The 20,843-nt window shown below is 54.8% G+C and overlaps 1 protein-coding gene across 33 annotated transcripts in view; it reads right to left on the reverse strand.

The window, feature by feature from the left end:
* Positions 1–379: 379 nt before the first annotated feature.
* Positions 380–20,843, reverse strand: part of ADAMTS10 (ADAM metallopeptidase with thrombospondin type 1 motif 10) — a 32,093-nt gene continuing 11,629 nt past the window's right edge. For 4 of the 33 annotated variants that reach the window (XM_074025688.1, XM_074025686.1, XM_074025687.1 and 1 more), the window contains 20 exons: positions 18,075–18,163; positions 17,822–17,967; positions 17,395–17,438; positions 17,160–17,265; positions 16,926–17,072; positions 16,626–16,756; positions 13,029–13,136; positions 12,210–12,355; positions 12,052–12,115; positions 9,963–10,065; positions 9,526–9,659; positions 9,316–9,439; positions 6,915–6,995; positions 6,657–6,820; positions 6,444–6,570; positions 6,225–6,354; positions 5,559–5,763; positions 5,210–5,386; positions 4,973–5,132; positions 380–1,130 (listed from right to left, as the gene is read on the reverse strand). In XM_074025688.1, coding sequence (XP_073881789.1) covers positions 1,021–1,130; positions 4,973–5,132; positions 5,210–5,386; positions 5,559–5,763; positions 6,225–6,354; positions 6,444–6,570; positions 6,657–6,820; positions 6,915–6,995; positions 9,316–9,439; positions 9,526–9,659; positions 9,963–10,065; positions 12,052–12,115; positions 12,210–12,355; positions 13,029–13,136; positions 16,626–16,673 — 1,881 coding nt within the window. In that variant the 5' untranslated portion in view covers positions 16,674–16,756; positions 16,926–17,072; positions 17,160–17,265; ... (1 more) ...; positions 17,822–17,967; positions 18,075–18,163 and the 3' untranslated portion in view covers positions 380–1,020. Of the gene's footprint in view, positions 1,131–4,972; positions 5,133–5,209; positions 5,387–5,558; positions 5,764–6,224; positions 6,355–6,443; positions 6,571–6,656; positions 6,821–6,914; positions 6,996–9,315; positions 9,440–9,525; positions 9,660–9,962; positions 10,066–11,324; positions 11,457–12,051; positions 12,116–12,209; positions 12,452–13,028; positions 13,137–16,614; positions 16,761–16,925; positions 17,115–17,159; positions 17,266–17,394; positions 17,439–17,821; positions 17,968–18,074; positions 18,164–20,843 lie in introns of those variants that run through there. The other 29 variants (XM_074025682.1, XM_074025680.1, XM_074025681.1 and 26 more) reach the window with 20 other exon arrangements.

Below are 20,843 nucleotides of genomic sequence, written 5' to 3' on the forward strand. Positions count from 1 at the left end.
ATGGTGGCTCATGCCTGTAATCCCAGCACTTTGGGAGGTTGAGGTGGGAGGATTGCTTGAGCCCAGGAGTTCCAGATCAGCTTGGGCAACATAGCGAGACCTTGTCTCTACAAAAATTTAAAAATCAGCTGGGTGTGGTGGTGCACGCCTGTAGCTCCAGCTATTCAGGAGGTGGAGGTGGGAGGATTGTTTGAGCCCAGGAGATCAAGGCTGCAGTGAGCTATGATAGGCATAGCTGGGCGACAGGGATCCTGTCTCACAAAAAAAAAAAAAGTCCCATTTTGGCTGCTGGGGAGACCTGGGAGAACGGGTGGTCCTTTCCAGACCTGGGTGGGCGCTACTGCATGCAGTGACACACACACGCCGCAACTCGTAGAAATCTACACAAGACAGAACTTTACTGATGTAGGGCTTCCTGGCAGGAGTGTGTGGGCCCCAGGGCAGGGTCTGTAGCACCATGAGGGGGTGGCCTGGATGTTGGGGTGCCCCTGGGGCAGGCAGGGCAGAGGTTGGGGTGGATCCTCCCCCTGGTCAGGTCAGGGGAAGGTGTCAGGGAGGTGGTGCTACCCCCCCGTCTCCCATAGCAGACAGAGACTCCCCCCAGCTCGGAGTGGAGGGGTAGGGCAGTGCTGGGGGGCAGGGCACCAGCAGACCCCCTCCCCACCCCTACTCTTCACAGTACATATTCCCATCAAAGGAGTGGGGGAGTGTTGGGGACTCCCTAAGGGTGGGTGCAAAGGGTGCTGGGGTGAACAGCTGTCCCCTCCCCAGACCCACCCTGGAGGGGGTCTCTCTACGTGAACTGGAAGCGGGGGATGCTGAAGAGGGGCCCTCGGGGGGGCAGCCAGCCCCTCTCCATCCCCTAGCCAGGGGCCCTGCAGGGGTTCCCAATAAATAACTTCCGGCTCCGTCTCACCCTTCCCTCCCAGTTCCCGCCCCCCTGGGGCCCCCTCTGGCCGGCCCACTGCAGGGCTGGAGGCAGAGACCCCGCCAGCTGTGGCTCCGGGTGCCGCGCGCTCCTTAGTGGCCCTGGCAGGTTTTGCAGCACATCTGGCGGAAGTAGGCTCGGCTGCAGAACTGAAATTTGAGCACCAGGGGGCAGTAGGCGACCTTGTTCACATCCTTGCACTCTGCCGGGGCGGGAGAAGGAAGGAAAATCAGGTCTCAGCCTCCCTCCCCGCAGGGCTGCACACACGACCTGCAGTGCTTCCTGGCCAGTGACTTTGCCTTTCTGTGCCTTAGTTTCTTTCTTTTTAAATTTACCTTTTTTTTTTTTTTCACAGACGGTATCTTGCTATATTGCCCAGGCTGGTCTCCAACTCTTGAGCTCAAGCGATCCTCCCACCTCAGCCTCCTGAGTAGTTGGGACTGCAGGTGTGAGCAAACCACGCCTGGCTTCTGTGCCTCAGTTTCCTCAACTATCAAAGGGGGCTTATAATAGCACCGATGTCACTAGGCTGTTTTGAGGATTTAAGAGAGAGAGTGCAGGATTGGGGGCCAACACAGGCACAAGAAAAGGGCCGGGTACAGTGTATCATGCCTGTAATCCCAGCACTTTGGGAGGCCAAGGCGGGAGGATTGCTTGAGCCCAGGAGTTCGAGACCAGCCTGGGCAACATAGTGAGACCCCTGCGTCTACAAAAACTAATTAAAAGAAAAACTTAGGCCAGGCGCGGTGGCTCATGCCTGTAATCCCAGCACTTTGGGAGGCCGAAGCAGGTGGATCACTTCAGGTCGTGAGTTTGAGACCAGCCTGGCTGACGTGATAAAACCCCATCTCTACTAAAAATACAAAAATTAGCCGGGCGTGGTGGCAGGTGCCTGTAATCCCAGCTACTCAAGAGGCTGAGGCAGGAGAATTGCCTGAACCTGGGAGGTGGAGGTCGCAGTGAGCTGAGATTGCGCCATTGCACTCCAGCCTGGGAGACAGAGCGAGACTCTGTCTCAAAACAAAACAGAAAACAAACAAACAAAAAAGGAAAAATTAGCCAGGCGTTGTGGCAGGTGCCTGTAGTCCCAGCTACTCAAGAGGCTGAGGCTGGAGGATCACTTCAGCCCAGGAGGTGGAGGCTGCAGGGACCTATGATGGCGTCACTGCACTGTAGCCTGGGTGACAGAGCGAGACTCTGTCAAACAAACACACACCACCCAATAAAACAAAAGAAGACAAATATTCCCTTTCCTTTCCGTTGTTCCTTTTCATAGCACCCAGGAAAAAATGTCCAATTGGGGCTGTAATCCTCACTTGTTTTCCTTTTTAATAAACTGAAGATAGGCTGGGTGCGGTAGCTCACACCTGTAATCCCAGCACTTTGGGAGGCTGAGACAGGCGGATCATGAGGTCAGGAGATCGAGACCATCCTGGCTAACACGGTGAAATCCCGTCTCTACTAAAAATACAAAAAATTAGCCAGGCGTGGTGGCGGGCGCCTGTAGTCCCAGCTACTCGGGAGGCTGAGGCAGGAGAATGGTGTGAATCTGGGAGGCGGAGCTTGCAGTGAGCCGAGATCGGGCCACTGCACTCCAGCCTGGGCGACAGAGCAAGATTCTGTCACAAAAACAAAAACAAAACAAAACAACAAAAAAACTGAAGATCTTGAGCCCCAGCTGAGTGGGTGAGTCAGGGTATTTTGCCGGGCATTGACATATTTTGTGTGATCATGATGTCTGTTGATGACTATGGATGGAAACCGGCTTCCATCTAGCGGCCAGTGATTTATGGCAGGACCTGGGGCAAATTAAAAGCTACAGATGGATTTTTTTTTTTTTTTGGTTGCCCAGGCTGGAGTGCAGTGGCGCAATCTTGGCTCACTGCAACCTCCACCTCCCGGGTTCAAGAGATTCTCCTGCCTCAGGCTCCCTCACTCAGCTGGGATTACAGGCGCACGCCACCACCCCTGGCTAATTTTGTATTTTTAGTAGATCTAGGGTTTCGCCATTTTGGCCAGGTTGGTCTCAAACTCCCGACCTCAGGTGATCTGCCCGCCTTGGCCTCCCAAAGTGTTGGGAGTACAGGTGTGAGCCACCACACCCAGCCTAATTTTATCTTTTGTGTTACTATGTTTCTCAGGCTGGTCTCCAACTCCTGGGCTCAGGCAATCTTTCCAGTTCAGCCTCCCAAAGTGCTGGGATTACAGCCGTGAGTCACCTCACCCGGCCTGGGTGGATCATTTTATTCCAACTCCGTTCTGGGGCACCCCTCAAGTGAATATATCATTTACATCCCTTGACAGATAAAGAAACAAAAACACAGAGGTGGAAGATGAACCCAGGTAGTTTGGTTGCAGTGCCCAGACTAATAAATTAATTGTTCTCTATCAAAAATAAATTTACAGGCCCAGTGCGGTGGCTCATGCCTGTAATCCCTGCACTTCAGGACGCCAAGGTGGGCAGATCACCTGAGGTCAGGAGTTTGAGACCAGCCTGGCCAATATGGTGAAACACTGTCTCTACTAAAAATACAAAAATTAGCTGGGCGTGGTGGCACGCGCCTGTAATCCCAGCTACTCAGGCGGCTGAGACAGGAGAATCACTTGTATCCAGGAAGTGGAGATTGCAGTGAGCTGAGATTGTGCCACTGCACTATAGCCTGGGCAACAGAGTGAGACTCTGTTTCAAAAAAAGAAAAAAAAAAAAATTGCGGCCAGGTGCAGTGGCTCACGCCTGTAATCCCAGCACTCTGGGAGGCTGAGGTGGGTGGGTTGCTTGAGACCAGGAGTTCAAGACCAGCCTGGGCAACATGGTGAAACCCCATCTCTATCAAAGAATACAAAAATTAACTGGACACTGTGGCTTTTGCCTGTAGTCCTTGTGGAGACTTGTAGGGGCTGAGATAGGAGGATCGCTCGAGCCTGGGAGGTGGAGGTGCAGTGAGTCGAGATTGTTCTGCTGCACTCCAACCTGGGTGACAAAGTGAGTCCCGGTCTCAAAAATAAATAAGTAAATATGGCCGGGTGTGGCGGCTCACGCCTTTAATCCCAGCACTTTGGGAGGCTAAGGCCAGCGGATCATGAGGTCAGGAGTTTGAGACCAGCCTGACCAACATGGTGAAATCCCGTCTCTACGAAAAATACAAAAATTAGCTGAGCGTGGTGGCGGGCACCTATACTCCCAGCTACCCAGTGGGCTGAGGCAGGAGAATTGATTGAACCCAGGAGGCGGAGCTTGCAGTGAGCCGAGATCACGTCACAGCACTCCAGCCTGGGTGATAAAGCAAGACTCCACCTCAAAAAAAAAAAAAAAAAAAAAGTAAATGAAAAAATAAAAAATTTTACCTAGGCAGAAAAAAATGTGTATACTTCCAAGCAGTGGCTCTCAAGGGAATTGATCGATTTTGACCCCCCAGGGGACACTGGGCAATGTCTGGAGACATTTTTAGTTGTCATAACTTGGGAGAGGGTTGCTACTGGTGCCCAGTGGGTAGAAGCCAGGGATGCTACTAAACATCTTACAGGCTGGCACAGTGGCTCATGCCTGTAATCCCAGCGCTTTGGGAGGCCGAGGTGGGAGGATTGCTTGAGACCAGGAGTTGGAGACCAGAGTAACACAGCAAGATCCCATCTCTCCAAAAAACAAAAACAAACAAAAACCCTACAATGCGCTGGACAGCTCCCCATGACAATCATCTAGCTCAAAATGTCACTAGTGCCTGAGGTTGAAAAACCGATTTAAAGGAAAAATATTCAGTAAATTGTGCTACAGGTGGAGATGAATAGGTACAGGTTATGAAAGTGACTGGGGAAATGACACAAGTTTTAGTGCACAGAGGGTCGGGTGCCTGGAACACTCAGCATACAGTGGCACTTAATAAATGCTTGCAGGGAGAAGATGGTGAAGGACGGCCTGGCAGAGACAGAGCAACGCATTTCAGAGGTTCCAGAAGTTCTAGGATGAATAGTCAGGACCCCCAATGCCCTCTGTGGCTGGCTCTGGCCAGGACCCTCCTGGCGCGCCCTGGCTGGTCACCCACATACCTTCAGGGCTGTCCCCGGGGGTCGGGCTGTCGCACTTGGCTTCACACTGCTGCGTGGTGGGCGGCCGCAGGGCTTCCGTGCACTCGTGTGACGCCTGGCCCGTGTGGCTGGTGCAGCGCACGGAGCGCTGCTGCTGCCCTAAGCCGCACTGTGCAGAGCACTGCGAGGGGGCACCACTCAGTTGCTGCCCCGCAGCCCCTGCCCTGGCACCCACCCCTCTGAGGCGCACCCTCCTACCTCACCCCACTCGCCAGCCACCCAGCGGGCCGGGGGACAGCGGCGCAAGTTGCAGCGCATGGTGGCCGGCGGCTTGGCGGCGGGTGAGCAGTGTGCCGGGGGCAGCGTGGCACGGTGGTCTGCGCTCTTGCAAAGGACCACGCGGTGGCGGAGGCCCGGCCCGCAGCTGGGGGTGCACTGCAGTTGGAAGGGGCGTTTCGTGCTCAGGGTGCTGCCCCAGTGCGAAGTGAGGATGGGACAGCTAACCTGGAGACCGCGCAGAGGCTTCTCCGTGGACACCCCACCTGGGCATCCCAGTCCCTGTCCCTCTCTGCATAGGGAGTGGGCGCGAAGGAAGGGGGCGGCTGACCTCAGACCAGTCGAGGGCCGCCCACTCCGGAGGGCAAGTGGGGCCGTGGCAGGCCTCCAGCACAGGTGGGCGCGGCTGCGGGCATGCGCTGTCGTCCAGCGCCTTCTCCTCCGCGGCCGAGACGCGGCGCTGGCACACGACCGAGCGGCTGCGCACGCCCGCATCGCAGCTGCGGCTGCAGCGCGACCAGTTCCCTACAACCCAGCTGTAGGAGATGAAGGGGTCTGAGCAAGTAAGCAGGGCAGGGGGGTCCCAATACGAGAGCAGGGGGCAGTATAGCCTACCCTCCCCTTCCAACCACCCAGCCTCATATGGATACCAGCACCAAGCACCTCCACATTCCACACTTGGGGCATTGTTAGCCTGCACCCAAACTGGGGGCAGCGAGGTGCATTACCCTAAGGACAAATAAATCTTTGGACAATGCGGGTGATCAGGCAGCGCCATCATTCTGACTCCAGGGCCATGCAACCTTGACCGCCACCTTGGGGGCACTATTACCTTGGACTCCCCCATAAGTCCTATAGAACCATCACTGCAGCACTCAGCCCACTGTCACTCCGATCCTGCACTAACCTGGCCCCCACCCCCCTGGAGCACTCGCTCTTGACTCCAGGGAGCACGCTCCTCCCACCCTGAGCAACACTGCCCCCTGGCGGCACTCACTCTGGCGGGCAAGGCTCCGTGTTGCAGGCGCGCTGCCTCTTGGGCAGCTTGCTGTGGGCACTGCAGTAGTGGGGGGCGACCGCGGAGCTGTCCAACTGGTTGCGGCACTCAACCGCCTGCACCTGGCTACCTGGGGGAGGGTGAGAGGCCTGCTCAGCCCCTCCCGGCCCAGAGAACCTCAGCCCAGGTATCTTGTACTGCCCCCATCCCCGGCCTCACCGCCTGCACACTGGGCCGAGCACTTGGTCCAGGGCGCATAGTGCCAGGAGTACGGGGGCAGGGAGTCACGGGTGATGGGGGCATTGAAGCGGTAGCGGAGGGCAGGCAGCTCGGTCCGGGCCAGCACCTGGAAGAAGGGGCGGCAGTCAGTGTAAGGATGGCACGGAGTCTCTAATACCAAAGGCTGCACCTTGCCCCCAGTCTCCCTGTTACCATGACGATGAGAGAGGCATTAATCGGTCCCAGGGCTTCCAGACTCTGGAACTGGTCTGGCCCCTGTCGCAGCTGAAAGGTGGTCCCAGCCAGGGGCAGGCGGTGGGGCTGGGGGGTCCCGGGCAGCCCCTCCAGCAGCAGGGACTCCTGGTCTCCTTTCAGGGCTGGGGGACAGTGCAGGGTTCAGAATTCCAGACATGTTGAAACCTCCCTCCCCACTGACCCCTAATCCTCATCCCCTCCCCACCGTCTGCTCACCCAAGTGACTGAGAGAGAGGTTCAGATCCTGGATGAAGATGTGGACGGAGCCTTTGGGAATCCAGACGACATCCTCGTACCCTGAACAGCAGAGCTCAGATGTCACCCACTTGGCATGTCCCCAACACCTGTCTGCCTCCCCTGTCCCTGGCCCATGAGGATAACAGCTAACTGTTACTGCACTAAATGCACATCTGACTGCACCTCTGCCTCACCCTTGTGAACCAGGTATTTCATTATCCCCATTTTAGGGATGACAAAACTGAGGCTCAGAGAAGTTAAGGAACTTGACCAGATTTGACTGCTAGGAAATGGCTGGGTTGGGATTTTTTTTTTTTCTCTTTCTTTCTTTTTTGGAGACAGGATCTCTATGTTGCCCAGGCTGGAGTGCAGTGGAGTGACCTTGGCTCACTGTAGCCTCAGACTCCTAGGCTCAAGTGATCCTCCCACCTCAGCTTCTCGAGTAGCTGGGACTACAGGCATGAGCCACCACACCTGGCTAACTAAAAAAAACTTTCTTTTTCTTTTCTTTTTTTTTTTCTTTTTTGTAGAGTTGGGGTCTCCTTAAGTTGCTCAGGCTGGTCTCAAAACTCCTGGGCTCAAGTGATCCTCTTGCCTCAGCCTCCCAAAGTGCTGGGACTACCGGTATGCCGGTATGAGCCTCCCAGTTTTTTTTTTTTTTTTTAATACAGGATCTCACTCTGTCACCCAGGCTGGAGTGCAGTGGTGCGATCATAGCTTACGGCAGCCTTGACCTCCTGGGCTCAAGGGATCCTCCTGCCTCTCAGCCTCCGAAGTACCTGGAACTACAGGTGTATGCCACCACACCCACCTAATTAAAATAATTTTGTAGCCGGGTGCGGTGGCTCATGCCTGTAATCCCAGCACCTTGGGAGGCTGAGGTGGGTGGATCATGACGTCAGGAGATTGAGACCGTCCTGGCTAACACGGTGAAACCCCGTCTCTACTAAAAATACAAAAAATTAGCCAGGTGTGGTTGTGGGCACCTGTAGTCCCAGCTGCTTGGGAGGCTGAGGCAAGAGAATGGCGTGAACTCAGGAGGCGGAGCTTGTAGTGAGCCGAGATGGCGCCACTGCACTCTAGCCTGGGTGACAGAGCGAGACCCCCCAAAAAAGAATTTTGTAGCGTTTGGCCAGGTGTGGTGGCTCACACCTGTAATTCTAGCACTTTGGGAGGCCTAGGCGGGCGGATCACTTGAGGTCAGGAGTTCCAGACCAGCCTGGCCAATATGGTGAAACCCCATTTCTTCTAAAGATACACAAATTAACCGGGTGTATAGTGCACGTCTGTAGTCCCGGCTACTTGGGAGGGTGAGGCAGGAGAATTTCTTGAACCTGGGAGGCAGAGGATGCAGTGAGCCAAGATCAAGCCACTGCACTCTAGCCTGGGTGACAGAGTGAGATTCCGTCTCAAAAAAAAAAATTTTTTTTTTCTTTTTGTAGAGTTGGGGTCTCCCTGAGTTGCCCAGGCTGGTCTCAAACTTCTGGGCTCAAGGGATTCTCCCACTTCAGCCTCCCAAAGCACTGGGATTACAGGCGTGAGCCACCATGCCTGTCTCACTTTTGATGCCAGTGACCAGGCTGCTTATTGTAAAACCCCAATGGGACGCCACCTGGGGAAGGAAACTCACACTCTGCCACCTACTCCTGCCTCACCTGGACACACTCGGCTTGTGCAGCCTTCCAGATATTTCCTGAGCCTCCTCCCCTCTTGCCCACTCCCTGGGCTCTCTCTCACTCGCCCAAAGTCCAAGCTGGAAAAGGTGCTTTCAACACTTTCTGAATATCCCCTCCCATAGGAAGCCTTTCCTTGCTGGCATAGAACATTCCCCCAGCTCCTCTGGCTCACGGAGGATGGAAAGTGACACTCGCTTCCACCCAGACGTGGCAGGAGCTCCTCCAGGAGGCAGAGGAGAGAGATTCAGGGTCCCATCTCCTGAGACACTCTTTTTTTTTTTGAGATAGAGTCTCGCTCTGGCTGGAGTGCAGTGGCGTGATCTCGGCTCACTGCAATCTCCACCTCGCAGGTTCAAGCAATTCTCATGCCTCCGCCTCCCGAGTAGCTGTGATTACAGGTGCTCACCACCATGTCCGGCTAATTTTTGTATTTTTAGTAGAAATGGGGTTTCACCACGTTGGCCAGGCTGGTCTCAACTCCTGGTCTCAAGTGATCCTCCTGCCTCAGCCTCCCAAAGCGATGGGATTACAGGCTTGAGCCACTTCACCTGGCTGAGTCCCCAGGACTTTTGGGGACTCCTGACACCCCACGGGGCCCCTGGGGTCTGAGGAGTTAGTGTTCTCAGCTACTGCAGTGGGATTAGCTCCACCCCCAGCCAGCTGGCCCATGCAAAGAGCGTGGGAGGGAAGCTGGAGGCTCTCACCGGCCCCAGGTGAGGCTGGGCTGAAGACGCCCTCAATGGTCTCGCAGGCACTGCCGTCACCGCCACACACTCGGCACTTGTCCTCCCGCACGTCGGAGCCCAGGACTCGGTCGCAGCCCACGTGCTGCGTGGAGAAGGGGTGAGCAAGGCGACCCCCTAACCCACCTCCGCTCCCTATCCCCTCTCCACCTCCCTGGGAGTCCCCTCCACCTTGCATTCGCCGCTGACGCAAATGTCCACCGTGTCTGGACGGCAGGGTGTCCCGTCCACCACGGCTGCCGCCCTCTCCGTGTAGAAGTTGAAGCCTTCCGCTAGGCACGTAAGCGAGCAGGCCTTCACGCCCCCTGGGGGGCACGGCCCCGTCACCCCACGGGCCAGGCCACCCTGGAACTCCTTCCTCGCTCCCTAGGGGAGTGAGGCCAAGCGGGACAGACCCCAGACCCAAGAGGATGGGCAGCTTGGGCAGAGGGAGTGGGGGCTCCCAGTGTCCAGTTGAACCCCCATGGTACCGTATCCTGGGTACTCTGGCTCCCTGGGTGGGGACAGGGCTCAGGGCAGACCCCGGGATGCTGCATTCATCCACCGGCTGATGGACACTCCCACAGCTGCCCTTCACAGCCCCACGGCCTTCGGAGTCCCACACTCACCTCCCCGGTACGTTTTCCACGTGTAGAATTTCCCACGGAAGGGGATGCTGTCGAATTCAGAACACTGCATTTCTCTGAAGTCCTGGGAGCCAGGCGGGCAGTCCTGGGGGCAGGAGAGGAGAGATGGAGGGAGACCAGGTTTGCGGGGATGGAGTCAGAGCAGAAAAGGGGTGCTCAGAGAAGGATGGGCTGGAGGAGGGAGGCTAGAGGCAGGGAGGCCAGGGAGGATGGTGTGATGGTCTGGGTGAGACTAGGCCTGGAAGGTAGCCTGGGCTGGGCATTTAGACACATCTGAGATAGGACTGGATCCCGCATTAGAGGTTTGGGGGTGAGCTGGGCAGGACACACTTGGATTTCTCGTTTCAGACAATGGAATCTTTCTTGCTTGCTTGCGTGTTTTTTCTTTCCTTTTTTTTTTTTTTGAGGCAAAATCTCACTCTGTCACTCAGGTTGGAGTACAGTGGCACGATCTCGGCTAACTGCAACCTCCATCTCCTGGGTTCAAGTGATTCTCCTGCCTCAGCCTCCGGAGTAGCTGGGATTACAGGTGCGTGCCACTGTGCCTGGCTAATTGTTGTATTTGTTTTTTTTTTTTTTTTTTTTTTTGAGACGGAGTCTCACTCTGTCACCCAGGCTAGAGTGCAGTGGTGCCATCTTGGCTCACTGCAAGCTCAGCCTCGTGGGTTCACACCATTTTCCTGCCTCAGCCTCCCAAGCAGCTGGGACTACAGGTGTGAGCCACCACGCCCGGCCTTTTTTTTTTTCCTCCTTTTAGACAGAGTTTCGCTTTTGTTGCCCAAGCTGGAATGCAATGACGCAATCTTGGCTCACTGCAACCTCCACTTCCCAGGTTCAAGTGATTCTCCTGCCTCAGCCTCCTGAGTAGCTGGGATTACAGGCGCCCGCCACCACGTCTAGGTACTTTTTTGTATTTTTAGTAGAAGCGGTGTTTTACCATGTTAGCCAGGCTGGTCTTGAATTTCTGACCTCAGGTGATACACCTGCCTCGGCCTCCCAAAAGGCTGGGATTGCAGGTGTGAGCCACTGCGCCCAGCCTAATTTTTGTATTTTTAATAGAGACGGGGTTTTGTCATGTTGGTCAGGCTGGTCTTGAACTCTTGACCTCAGGTGATCCACCTGCCTCAGCCTCCCAAAGTGCTGGGATTACAGGCGTGAGCTACTGCGCCTGGCCACATGGAGTCTTTCTTGAGAGAGAAAGTCTGGAAGGGATCAGGGTTTATAGAAGGTGCCAGCATGTGGATTCTCTGAAGACCTGGGTTCCCCCACATAGGAGGCTGAGAAGTCCAAAGCTCTCACTGCCCTCTGAAACACCCCCTCCCCAGCAAACTTCTTGCTGCTCACCGGTGGTCCTAGGTCAGCTGAGGGCACAAGCAGAGGACAGACACCAGTCACTGGGTTTGGTGAGAGGAAGCTTCAGCTACAACTTTGGGGGATGACAGAAGGCAGGGGTGGGACTCTTCGGGGGAAGTTGGGCTGTAAAGGGAAGGGACAGACTGGATGGTAGGGGGTTGTGAGGGCCAAGCAGTGATTTCAAGGTGGGGTCTCGTAGTCTAAATGCAGGAGGAAGAGAGCTGGAAGGGGCCAGGTCTTTAAGGAGGAGGCGTTGCGGATGGGAAGGTGGTGGGGATTAGGGAGAGAAGGGAAGAGAGGGGTGGCAGCTGCAGGTTCCCTAGGAGGCAGCAGGTGCCCGAATGAAGCACTCTGATAGCTTTTTTTTTTTTTCTTTTGAGATGGAGTTTTGCTCTGTCACCCAGGCTGGATTGCAGTGGTGTGATCTCGGCTCACTGCATCCTCCGCCTCCCGGGTTCAAGCGATTCTCCTGCCTCAGTCTCCCGAGTAGCTGGGATTACAGGAGTCCACCACCACGCCCGGCTAATTTTTGCATTTTTAGTAGAGACAGAGTTCGCCATGTTGGCCAGGCTAGTCTCAAACTCCTGACCTCAGGTGATCCGCCCGCCTTGGCCTCGCACAATGTTGGAATTACAGGCATGAGCCACTGTGCCAGGCCTCTGATAGCTTTTTTTAATGCTTCCTCCCCCTACTCCTCAAGAGGTTTGGGGGAACTCACATCCGTGTTGCAGGAGCGGTGCCGCCTTCTCTCACCCAGACAGTACTTGCCCCCGATGGTTGGCCTGGAAGGGGTGGTGGGATAGAAGAGAGATGAGGCAGGGGGAGATGGGGGCGGGGGTCGCGCTGCCCTTCCGGGTGGGGGTCCTGAGGGCTGACCTGGGGCTGTCGCAGTGACGGCTGGAAGAGGACACGCCGCCGCCACACGTCCGGCTGCAGTCGCCCCAAGGAGTCCACGGCCCCCAGGCTCCGTCCACGCCTTCCGGGCGCGACCCGAAGGGGACACAGACCCGTTTGTAGCACCACTGGGTTGGGGGAGACAGGAAGGAGTGAGTCCAGCCCGGAGAACACTTGCGGGCCCCATGCACCGTTCCCCACTCCAGGCCCCAGTCAAAGAAATCTCAGCCTCTTCAGGATGGGGCAGGAAGGGGATGGGCAGAGGCGGGGTCTGAAGATAGGGACAGGTTTAGGTTACGTAGGAGAGTGGTCTGGGAGACAGACAAGCTACAAGCGAGAGGCGTGGCCTGAGCACAGCGAGCTGAACGGGGAGGGGTGTAGACAGGACCACGATAAGCTTCGAGACGAGGTGGGGCGTGGCTTCAGGCCGGGGGAGGGACCTACAGGCAGTAGGCGTGGCCAGAGCCAAGGGCCGCACAGGGGATGGGCGTGGCCAATAAGGGAGAGAGCAAATAGTAGGCGTGGCCAGAGCCGAGGAAATTATTAGACGGTGGGCGTGGAAAACGCCGGAGTGAGCAAACAGTAGGCGTGGCCAGAACCGAGGGACGCATAGGTGGTGGGCGTGGCCAACGAGGGAAGGAGCATGCAGTAGGCGTGGCCGCAGCCGAGGGAGTATAGATGGCGGGCGTGTCCAATACGGGAGGGAGCAGACAATAGGCCAAAGGACAGACAAGTGGGCGTGGCCAACTCGGGAGGTGGATCCGGGGCGTGGCCCGGTTGGGGGCCCTGGCCGGCGCTCACCCCCTTGTCGATGGTGTGCGTCTGGCACAGCGTGCCCTCGGCGGCCGGGATGCTGTTGGTGATGCACCGGTTGCTCTTGCTCAGACACCACAGCTCGCTGCAGACCTCCTGCGGGCCGAGGCGCCCGCTCAGGCTCGCCCCCCTCTATTCCTCCCTGGGGCAGCCCGCCCGGCTTGGGAGGACCCAGATGTCCGGCTCACTGCCGGCCCCGGAGCAGAGAGCACCGTACTCCCTTCCTGGCTCTCAGTGGGTCTTCGTGCATCCCCTTGCGGGGCATGGCCTGTGACTTATCCTCTGCCAATAAGCTCCATTTATGGAACACCTTATACATGCCATATACCCCTTTAGGCAGTACTACCCCATCTTACTGGGAGAAAACCAAGCTTTAGACAGGTAAGGTCACTTGCTAGAGGTCACACAACTACTAAGGGAGTAGCCTGGAGTTTAACTCAGCTCTTTAATTCAGAGTCTGTGCTCTAATAAACTTTGCAATTCAGCTTCTGGTGCCTTCTGAGTTTCTGGAAGGAAAGTTGGGACCTACTGAGGAATGAACAGGAAGGATTTGGGGTTCTATTATGGGGTGGGCAAAGTAGCTGAAGAGAAAGTAGTGGTTCTGAGAAATCGGCCTGGATGATGACTAGGCCAAAGGCCTCAACTCTAGTTTTTTCCAGCTTGTTGGTTCTCTTTGTTCCCCCATCTAAACTGGAGAAGCCCCCAACACTTTTAAGCTATGGGGAGGGGTGGAAGTTTGGGAGGGGACAATGCCAAATTAGGTTTGTGTGGGACATTCCTGTCTTTCTCCAGGTGAAAAATCCGCACCTTCTTCCCGTCTGAATCCTACACAGGCTGGACCAGTCCCAGGGACTCACTCTGACCCTTAAAGTCCAGGTTAATATCCCTGGAGAAGCCCCACTGAGTTCAGGTGAAGCAAAATCTCTGACCCTCTTGGCCCACATCCTAAGCAACCTCCCACCATCTTTCCTCTAAGAAGTAGGTGGTCCTGGCCGGGTGCAGTGGCTCACGCCTGTAATCCCAGCACTTTGGGAGGCCGAGGTGGGCAGATCACAAGGTCAGGAGATCGAGACCATCCTGGCTAACTTGATGAAACCCTGTCTCTACTAAAAATACAAAAAATTAGCCAGGCGTGGTGGTGGGCACCTGTAGTCCCAGCTACTTGGGAGGCTGAGGCAGGAGAATGGCATGAACCTGGGAGGCAGAGCTTGCAGTGAGCCGAGATCATGCCACTGCACTCCAGCCTGGGCGACAGAGTGAGACTCCATCTCAAAAAAAAAAAAAAAAAAAAAAAAAAAAAAGAAGTAGGTGGTCCTTCTGTAATTATCAAGTGTAATCCCCTCTTTGAACCCAATTCTTGTAAGCTTTCCAGTTGTGGGACTGGATCAATCAATGGCCATTGGAAAGGACCCTTCCTAGGTCAGCCCCTTAGAGATACCTGTACATACGTGAGAAGTTGGAAGAGTTACTCTCAGACACATTCTAACTCAAAGGTCCTCTAGAGTCTCTGCCTTCTGCGTTTTAGAGGACACTTCTCAGCTATAAACTTAGCCTGTGTCCTCCTGGCCATATCTAAAAATATTACATCAGCCGGGTCGCAATCCCACTTCTGACACCTCAAGAGAACGATTTCAGCCCTGCTTTTGGCCTCCTCTCCACAAGGAGGCACTGTGGCATATTGAGTTGTGCAGAGACCTCAACTCTGCTATTGACCTGCAACATATTTCCCCTCTCTGGGCCTCAGTTTACTCATCTACAAGATGGGCAGCCTAATGCCTGCCTTGCCTATATAAATGGCTATGAGGCATGTGACAGGATAGATAAGAAAGGACTTGCACCAATGCCATTATGGGGTAACAATGACCACCGCTATCTCTGGACTAGGCACTAGGCTGAACCTTTACATATATTAACCAGGTCACATGAAGTAAATAAATCCCCCTTTGTCAAGAGGGCCTGAAAGATGTTCCTTCAAAAACTAAAAGGAAGGCTCAATTCAACATATAGCCAGTGCCAGCCCAAGCTTGATGTTTTGACAGCTCCTCCCCTCCCCTGCCCCTTTGTAAAATTTGGAGAGTCATGAGAGATCTATTTATATCCCAGCTCTGTCATAGTCTTGAACTGTGGCCTTGGACAAGTCACCCTCCCTATGCTATGCCCCAGTCCCTTTCTCTGTAACTTGGGGGCTAATAGGATTGTCAGGAGTTTAGATGATGATACCCAGCACATGCTTAGCACATAGTGAGAGCTCAGTAAACGTCAGATACCACGATCGTTGTTAGGATACCTGGGTCACAGCAGATGGTGAGGATTAGCTTCGGAATTCTTTAGGAATTCCTTAGAGGGTGCTGTAGTTGCCAGCTAAGTTAGGGTGCAGGGGCTCAAGGGTGGGATGTCAATGAAATAGAAATTTTGGCCGGGCGCGGTGGCTCAAGCCTGTAATCCCAGCACTTTGGGAGGCCGAGATGGGTGGATCACGAGGTCAGGAGATCGAGCCCATCCTGGCTAATACGGTGAAACCCCGTCTCTACTAAAAAATACAAAAAACTAGCCAGGCGAGGTGGCGGGCGCCTGTAGTCCCAGCTACTCGGGAGGCTGAGGCAGGAGAATGGTGTAAACCTGGGAGGCGGAGCTTGCAGTGAGCTGAGATCCGGCCACTGCACTCCAGCCTGGGCAACAGAGTGAGACTCCGTCTCAAAAAAAAAAAAAAAAAAAAGAAAAAAAAAAAGAAATTTTTCCAGGGTTTGTCTCTGTCTTGCAGTGGAATGGAGGGAGGGCAATTTGGCAGCTGCTTGCCCTCTGCTTTGCGTGAAACGGCATCACAAAAACTCTGATCCTTTGAGTTGTGAGGGTGTGAAGAACTAGGGCTGGGCCTGGGCCCCTAGGGCTGAGACTTTGAGGAGCTTAGGGGTGCATTTAGGGAATCGAGGCAGGTGGGCAGAGGAGGAGCAGACCGCGGCTGAATGCTGGTGGCTGAAGCAGGAAGCCGGTAGGTCTCCAGCTTCCTGGGAGGAGCTGGGAGTGGAACCCCCTACCCCCAACTCCTTTCTCTATGCACGAATAGGGCTTTGGGAGTTTAAACCTCGGGAAAGAGTGGGGAGAGGTCAGGAGGCTCAGAGCTCCTCCAGACAGGGAGTCCCTGGAAGGTTCTGTCTAGTTCTTTGCCAAGTAGGGAAGATAGCTCATCCCCAGGGAAATTATTTCCATCAGGACTGGATGTTTAGTTAAAAACTGCCCCATGAGAGGTCTTGAGACTTTGATCCTGCTGTAGCCCACAGGTGGTCTGATGTACCAGACAGAGAAGGTGGCCCCCCAGCCCAGCCCTCCCCTCAAATCAGGGGTCTGGAGAAGCAGGGGATCCCATTTTTGTTCCGAACCACTGTCTGATTGCTTAGGACATTTTGCACACTCCATGCACCTCTGTCCTCCCAGATCCCCATGGGGGCTCACCCCATCCCCCTTCCCGGCTCTCCCATCCCCCCACTTCCCAGGTGGGTGCCCTGGTAGAGTTCCTTCCCCCGCCCCCAGCGGCCCCCTCCCCTCCCAGGAAGGAAAGCAGGAAGGCTCTCTCTACCCCGTATTTACACTGACGCGATTTGACTCCATGCTGGAAGCGGCATTGCTCATCTGCATCGTAGGCTTGGCCCGGTGCCACTGTCGGGTACACAAAGTCCTGTCTCGGGGGCCGGTTGTTCAGGCAGAGCCCCAGGCCCGAGCTGCCTCGAGAGAAAAGCAACTGTCATGCTAGGTGGCTACAAGTCAAGAGCTCAGGAGCCCCGGCTGGATGGGGGTCCCAGGGAGCAGCCCTGATTTCTATCATCTCCCATGCACCCTGCCCCACCATGGGTGTGACCCGCTCTGAGGGACACGCAGGTGCATCCTCACTCTAGAAAGCTGGTGATGTAGTCACGGCTGCAGGATGACCACACGAATGGGTTGGTCTTCATGGTAATGTGGGCAGCCATGAGCTTGGCTGGGTCCTGACCACGGGCCCCACAGCTGTTTCCCACGCCGTCATGGTTCATGCCGAATCTAGGGAAAGGGGTGTCGGCTCTGCCGGGCGCCGAGGGACCCGCCCAGCTCCTCCCGTCCTCCCCCTCCTGTGTGCCCCGGCCTCACGTGTGCCCGATCTCGTGGGCAATGGTGAACGCCGTGGCCAGGCCAATGTCCTCATTGACGCTGCAACTTCTCTCGCGCTCACACATTCCACCCACTGGGGCCAGGCCTGGGAAGATGGGCATGTGGGGATGGGACTGGGAGTCTCAGGACGGTGCTGGCTGGCCCCACCCACCTGCCAGGTCTCACCCCAGCCCACTGCCTTCATAGACGCCTGAAACCTACGGGGCTCAGATACCTAGTGTGCCGCAGGGTTTGTTCTTGTAGATGCAGATGTCATAGCTGTAAAAGGAGAAGGGGGCAGTGAAGGGGCTGGGCTGTCTCCCTAAGCCCTGCTGATGCCACCATGCCCAACTCTAGGGGTTGAGTCCTGCCTTGGAGGCGCCATTTGCCTCCCACCCGAAGCTGCATACAGGAGTGACTGACCATGAATGCACGCGTGCATGGGTGAGAGAATGAGTGAATGAGGGCATCAGTGCCCAAACAGCCCCAAACCTCCCTTACCCATTATTCTTAAGCAGCCCCTCCCCATCCCTGACTCCCTCATGGGAGGCCCAAGCTTCCCTCCTCCTCCCGACCCCAGCAGAAGTGATCTCTGGACTCTCACAGTTCCCTGGACCACCTGTTTTCTCAGCCCCAGTCCTAGACCTCTCCTGTCCCCTCACCGTGTGATGAGCACTGCTGTGTCATGGTTAGCCACACCGTTCTCTGGAATGGCATTACCATGGCCGCTGTGGTTCACGATGGATTTCTGCCACTTACAAAAGCTGTCCAGGGACTTCCCGGCATGGTGGGTGATCTCCAGAGTGGGCTGGGGATGGACAGAGGGAAGTACATGGGCGCCCACCACCCAGGGGACGGCAAGACCTGCTGGTGTGAAGGGGAAGGGGAAGGGGAAGGGGAGGGAGCCCCCCGCACCTGGTCCTCCGTGAGCAGGATGAGGCGAGTTACGAGGATGTTAATGGTGCTTCCCAGACTCGAGTCCTGGAAAAGTTTGGCAACCTGACCTCCAAGAAACAAGAGAGACCGAGTCTTAAGAGGAGCCCAGGGTAGAAAATGAAAAGCAAAAACAATGATAACAGCTTGCTTTCATCAGGTACTGACTGTGCGTCAGGTCTTAGGCTAAACCTGCTATTGGGTTTTTTTGTTGTTGTTGTTACAGATGGGGGGGGTCTTTGTATGTTGCTCAGGCTGGTCTTGAACTCCTGACCTCAAGTGATCCTCTGCCTGGCCTCCCATAGGGCCAGGATTACAGGGGTGAGCCACCACGCCTGGCCATGCATCAGTCTTTTCATGAATAGGTACTATTTGTTGTTGTTACTATTTGTTGTCGTTGCTGTTGTTTTTTGGGATGGAGTCTCGCTCTGTTGCCCAGGCTGGAGTGCTGTGGCGCCATCTCAGCTCACTGTAACGTCCGCCTCCCAGGTTCAAATAATTCTACTGCTTCAGCCTCCCAAGTAGCTGGGACTACAGGGGCACACCACTATGCCCACTTTATTTATTTTATTTTTGAGACAGAGTTTTGCTCTTTTTGTCCAGGGTGGAATGCAATGGCGTGATCTCAGCTCACTGCAACCTCTGCCTCCCGGGTTCAAGTGATTCTCTTGCCTCAGCCTCCTGAATAGCTGGGATTACAGGTGTGAGCCACCACGCTCAGCCATGCCCATCTAATTTTTGTATGTTTAGTAGAGACTGGGTTTCACCATGTTGGCCAGGCTGGTCTCGAACTCCTGACCTGAAGTGAGCCTCCTATCTTGGCCTGGCACAGTGCTGGGATTACAGGTGTGAGCCACCGTGCCTAGCCATGCATCAGTCTTTTCATGAATAGGTGCTATGATCATCCCCAATTTATAGATGAGGAGACATGCAAAGAGAGGTTAGGACACAGGTGATAGGTGTCAGAAGTGAGACTCAAGTCTGGATTGCTTACCAGGACATTTCTCAGACTCCTCCAAGCTCAGCTTGTCTACTTGACCCCAACCTCTGCTTACCCCGCTGACTGCCTCAAGCATCTTTCCCCAGAGGCGACCTGAGGGATATACATGTCTGGGTTCATCCCACAGCTATCTGAAGGTACCAATTTGCCCATCACCGCAGGAAAGTAAACTGTGAAGGCAGGAGGCTCTGGAGACAGTGGTCAGAGGAAAGGAGGAAGCAGCCCCAGGGATGAGTGGGCACAGAAGACAGAGGCCGGGCTGCAGGGATATTGGAGCCCTGGGGCAATCATTTTCCTGTCTGGAAATCCCCAGTAATTTTTTTTTTTTTTTTTTTTTGAGACAGAGTCTCACTCTATCACCCGGGCTGGAGTGCAGTGGCACAATCTTGGCTCACTGAAACCTCCACCTCCTGGGTTCAAGCAATTCTCCTGCCTCAGCCTCCAGAGTAGGTGGGACTACAGGTGCCCACCATCACGCCCAGCTAATTTTTGTATTTTTAGTAGCGATGGGGTTTCACTGTGTTGGCCAGGCTGGTCTCGAACTCCTGACCTCAGGTGATTTGCCTGCCTCCGCCTCCCAAAGTGCTGGGATTACAGGCGTGAGTCACTGTGCCTGGCAGGAAACCCCTAGGAAATTCTGAAAGCCCTAGGGAGAGAGGTCAGGCTCAGGCACAAGAGAGTGCCATCAGTGATGACGCTACACAACATTTTGGATCCTCTGCCTGTCTGCTAAACTTTTTGTTTCCCCTTTTGCTTCAGTGAAACGAGAGCACCATTCATCAAGCCCTTACTATGTGCCGAGTAGCCTACCTGGCTTCCCTCCCACCAATCCTTACTCTCCATGGTAGCTACCATTATATTTCCATTTGATACAGTAGTACGCTGAGGCTTAGAGAAGTCAAGAATCTTGCCCAAGATCTAGGATGGAAATGAACTATATCTGAATGTGAGTCGGGGAGGTCACCCTGTAGGAATTTATAAGTAGGTGCTTGTGCAAGAATGCTGCATGAATACAGATGTGTGCCTGTGTGTGTACTGCTAACCTCAACAGAGTACCTGCGAGCTGTGGTTGATCTATCTATCTATCTATCTATCTATCTATCTATCTATCTATCTATCTATCATCTATCTATCTGTCTGTCTGTCTGTGTGTCTGTCTGTCTATCTACCTACCTACCTACCTACCTACCTACCTATCTATCTTGAGATGGAGTTTCCCTCTTGTTGCCCAGGCTGGAGCTCAATGGTGCGATCTTGGCTCACTGCAACCTCCACCTCCCGGGTTCAAGCGATTCTCCTGCCTCAGCCTCCCAAGTAGCTGAGATGACAGGCGCCCACCACCACGCTCAGCTAATTTTTGTATTTTTAGTAGAGATGGGGTTTCACCATGTTAGCCAGGCTGGTCTCGAACTCCTGACCTCATGTGATCCACCCACCTTGGCCTCCCAAAGTGCTGGGATTACAGGCGTGAGCCACCGTGCCTAGCCTACTGTGATTTATTTATTTATTTATGAATGACAGGGTTCATAACCCACTGCAGCCTCAAACTCCTGGGCTTAAGTGATCCTCCTGCCTCAGCTTCCTGAGTAGCTGGGACTACAGGTGTGTGCCACCACGCTCCACTAATTTTTTTTTTTTTTTTTTTTTTTTTTGAGACGGAGTCTCGCTCTGTCACACAGGCTGGAGTGCAGTGGCCGGATCTCAGCTCACTGCAAGCTCCGCCTCCCGGGTTCACGCCATTCTCCTGCCTC

This window comes from Macaca fascicularis, chromosome 19 (genome assembly GCF_037993035.2).
Source record: "Macaca fascicularis isolate 582-1 chromosome 19, T2T-MFA8v1.1".
NCBI classification, from domain to species: Eukaryota; Metazoa; Chordata; class Mammalia; order Primates; family Cercopithecidae; genus Macaca; species Macaca fascicularis.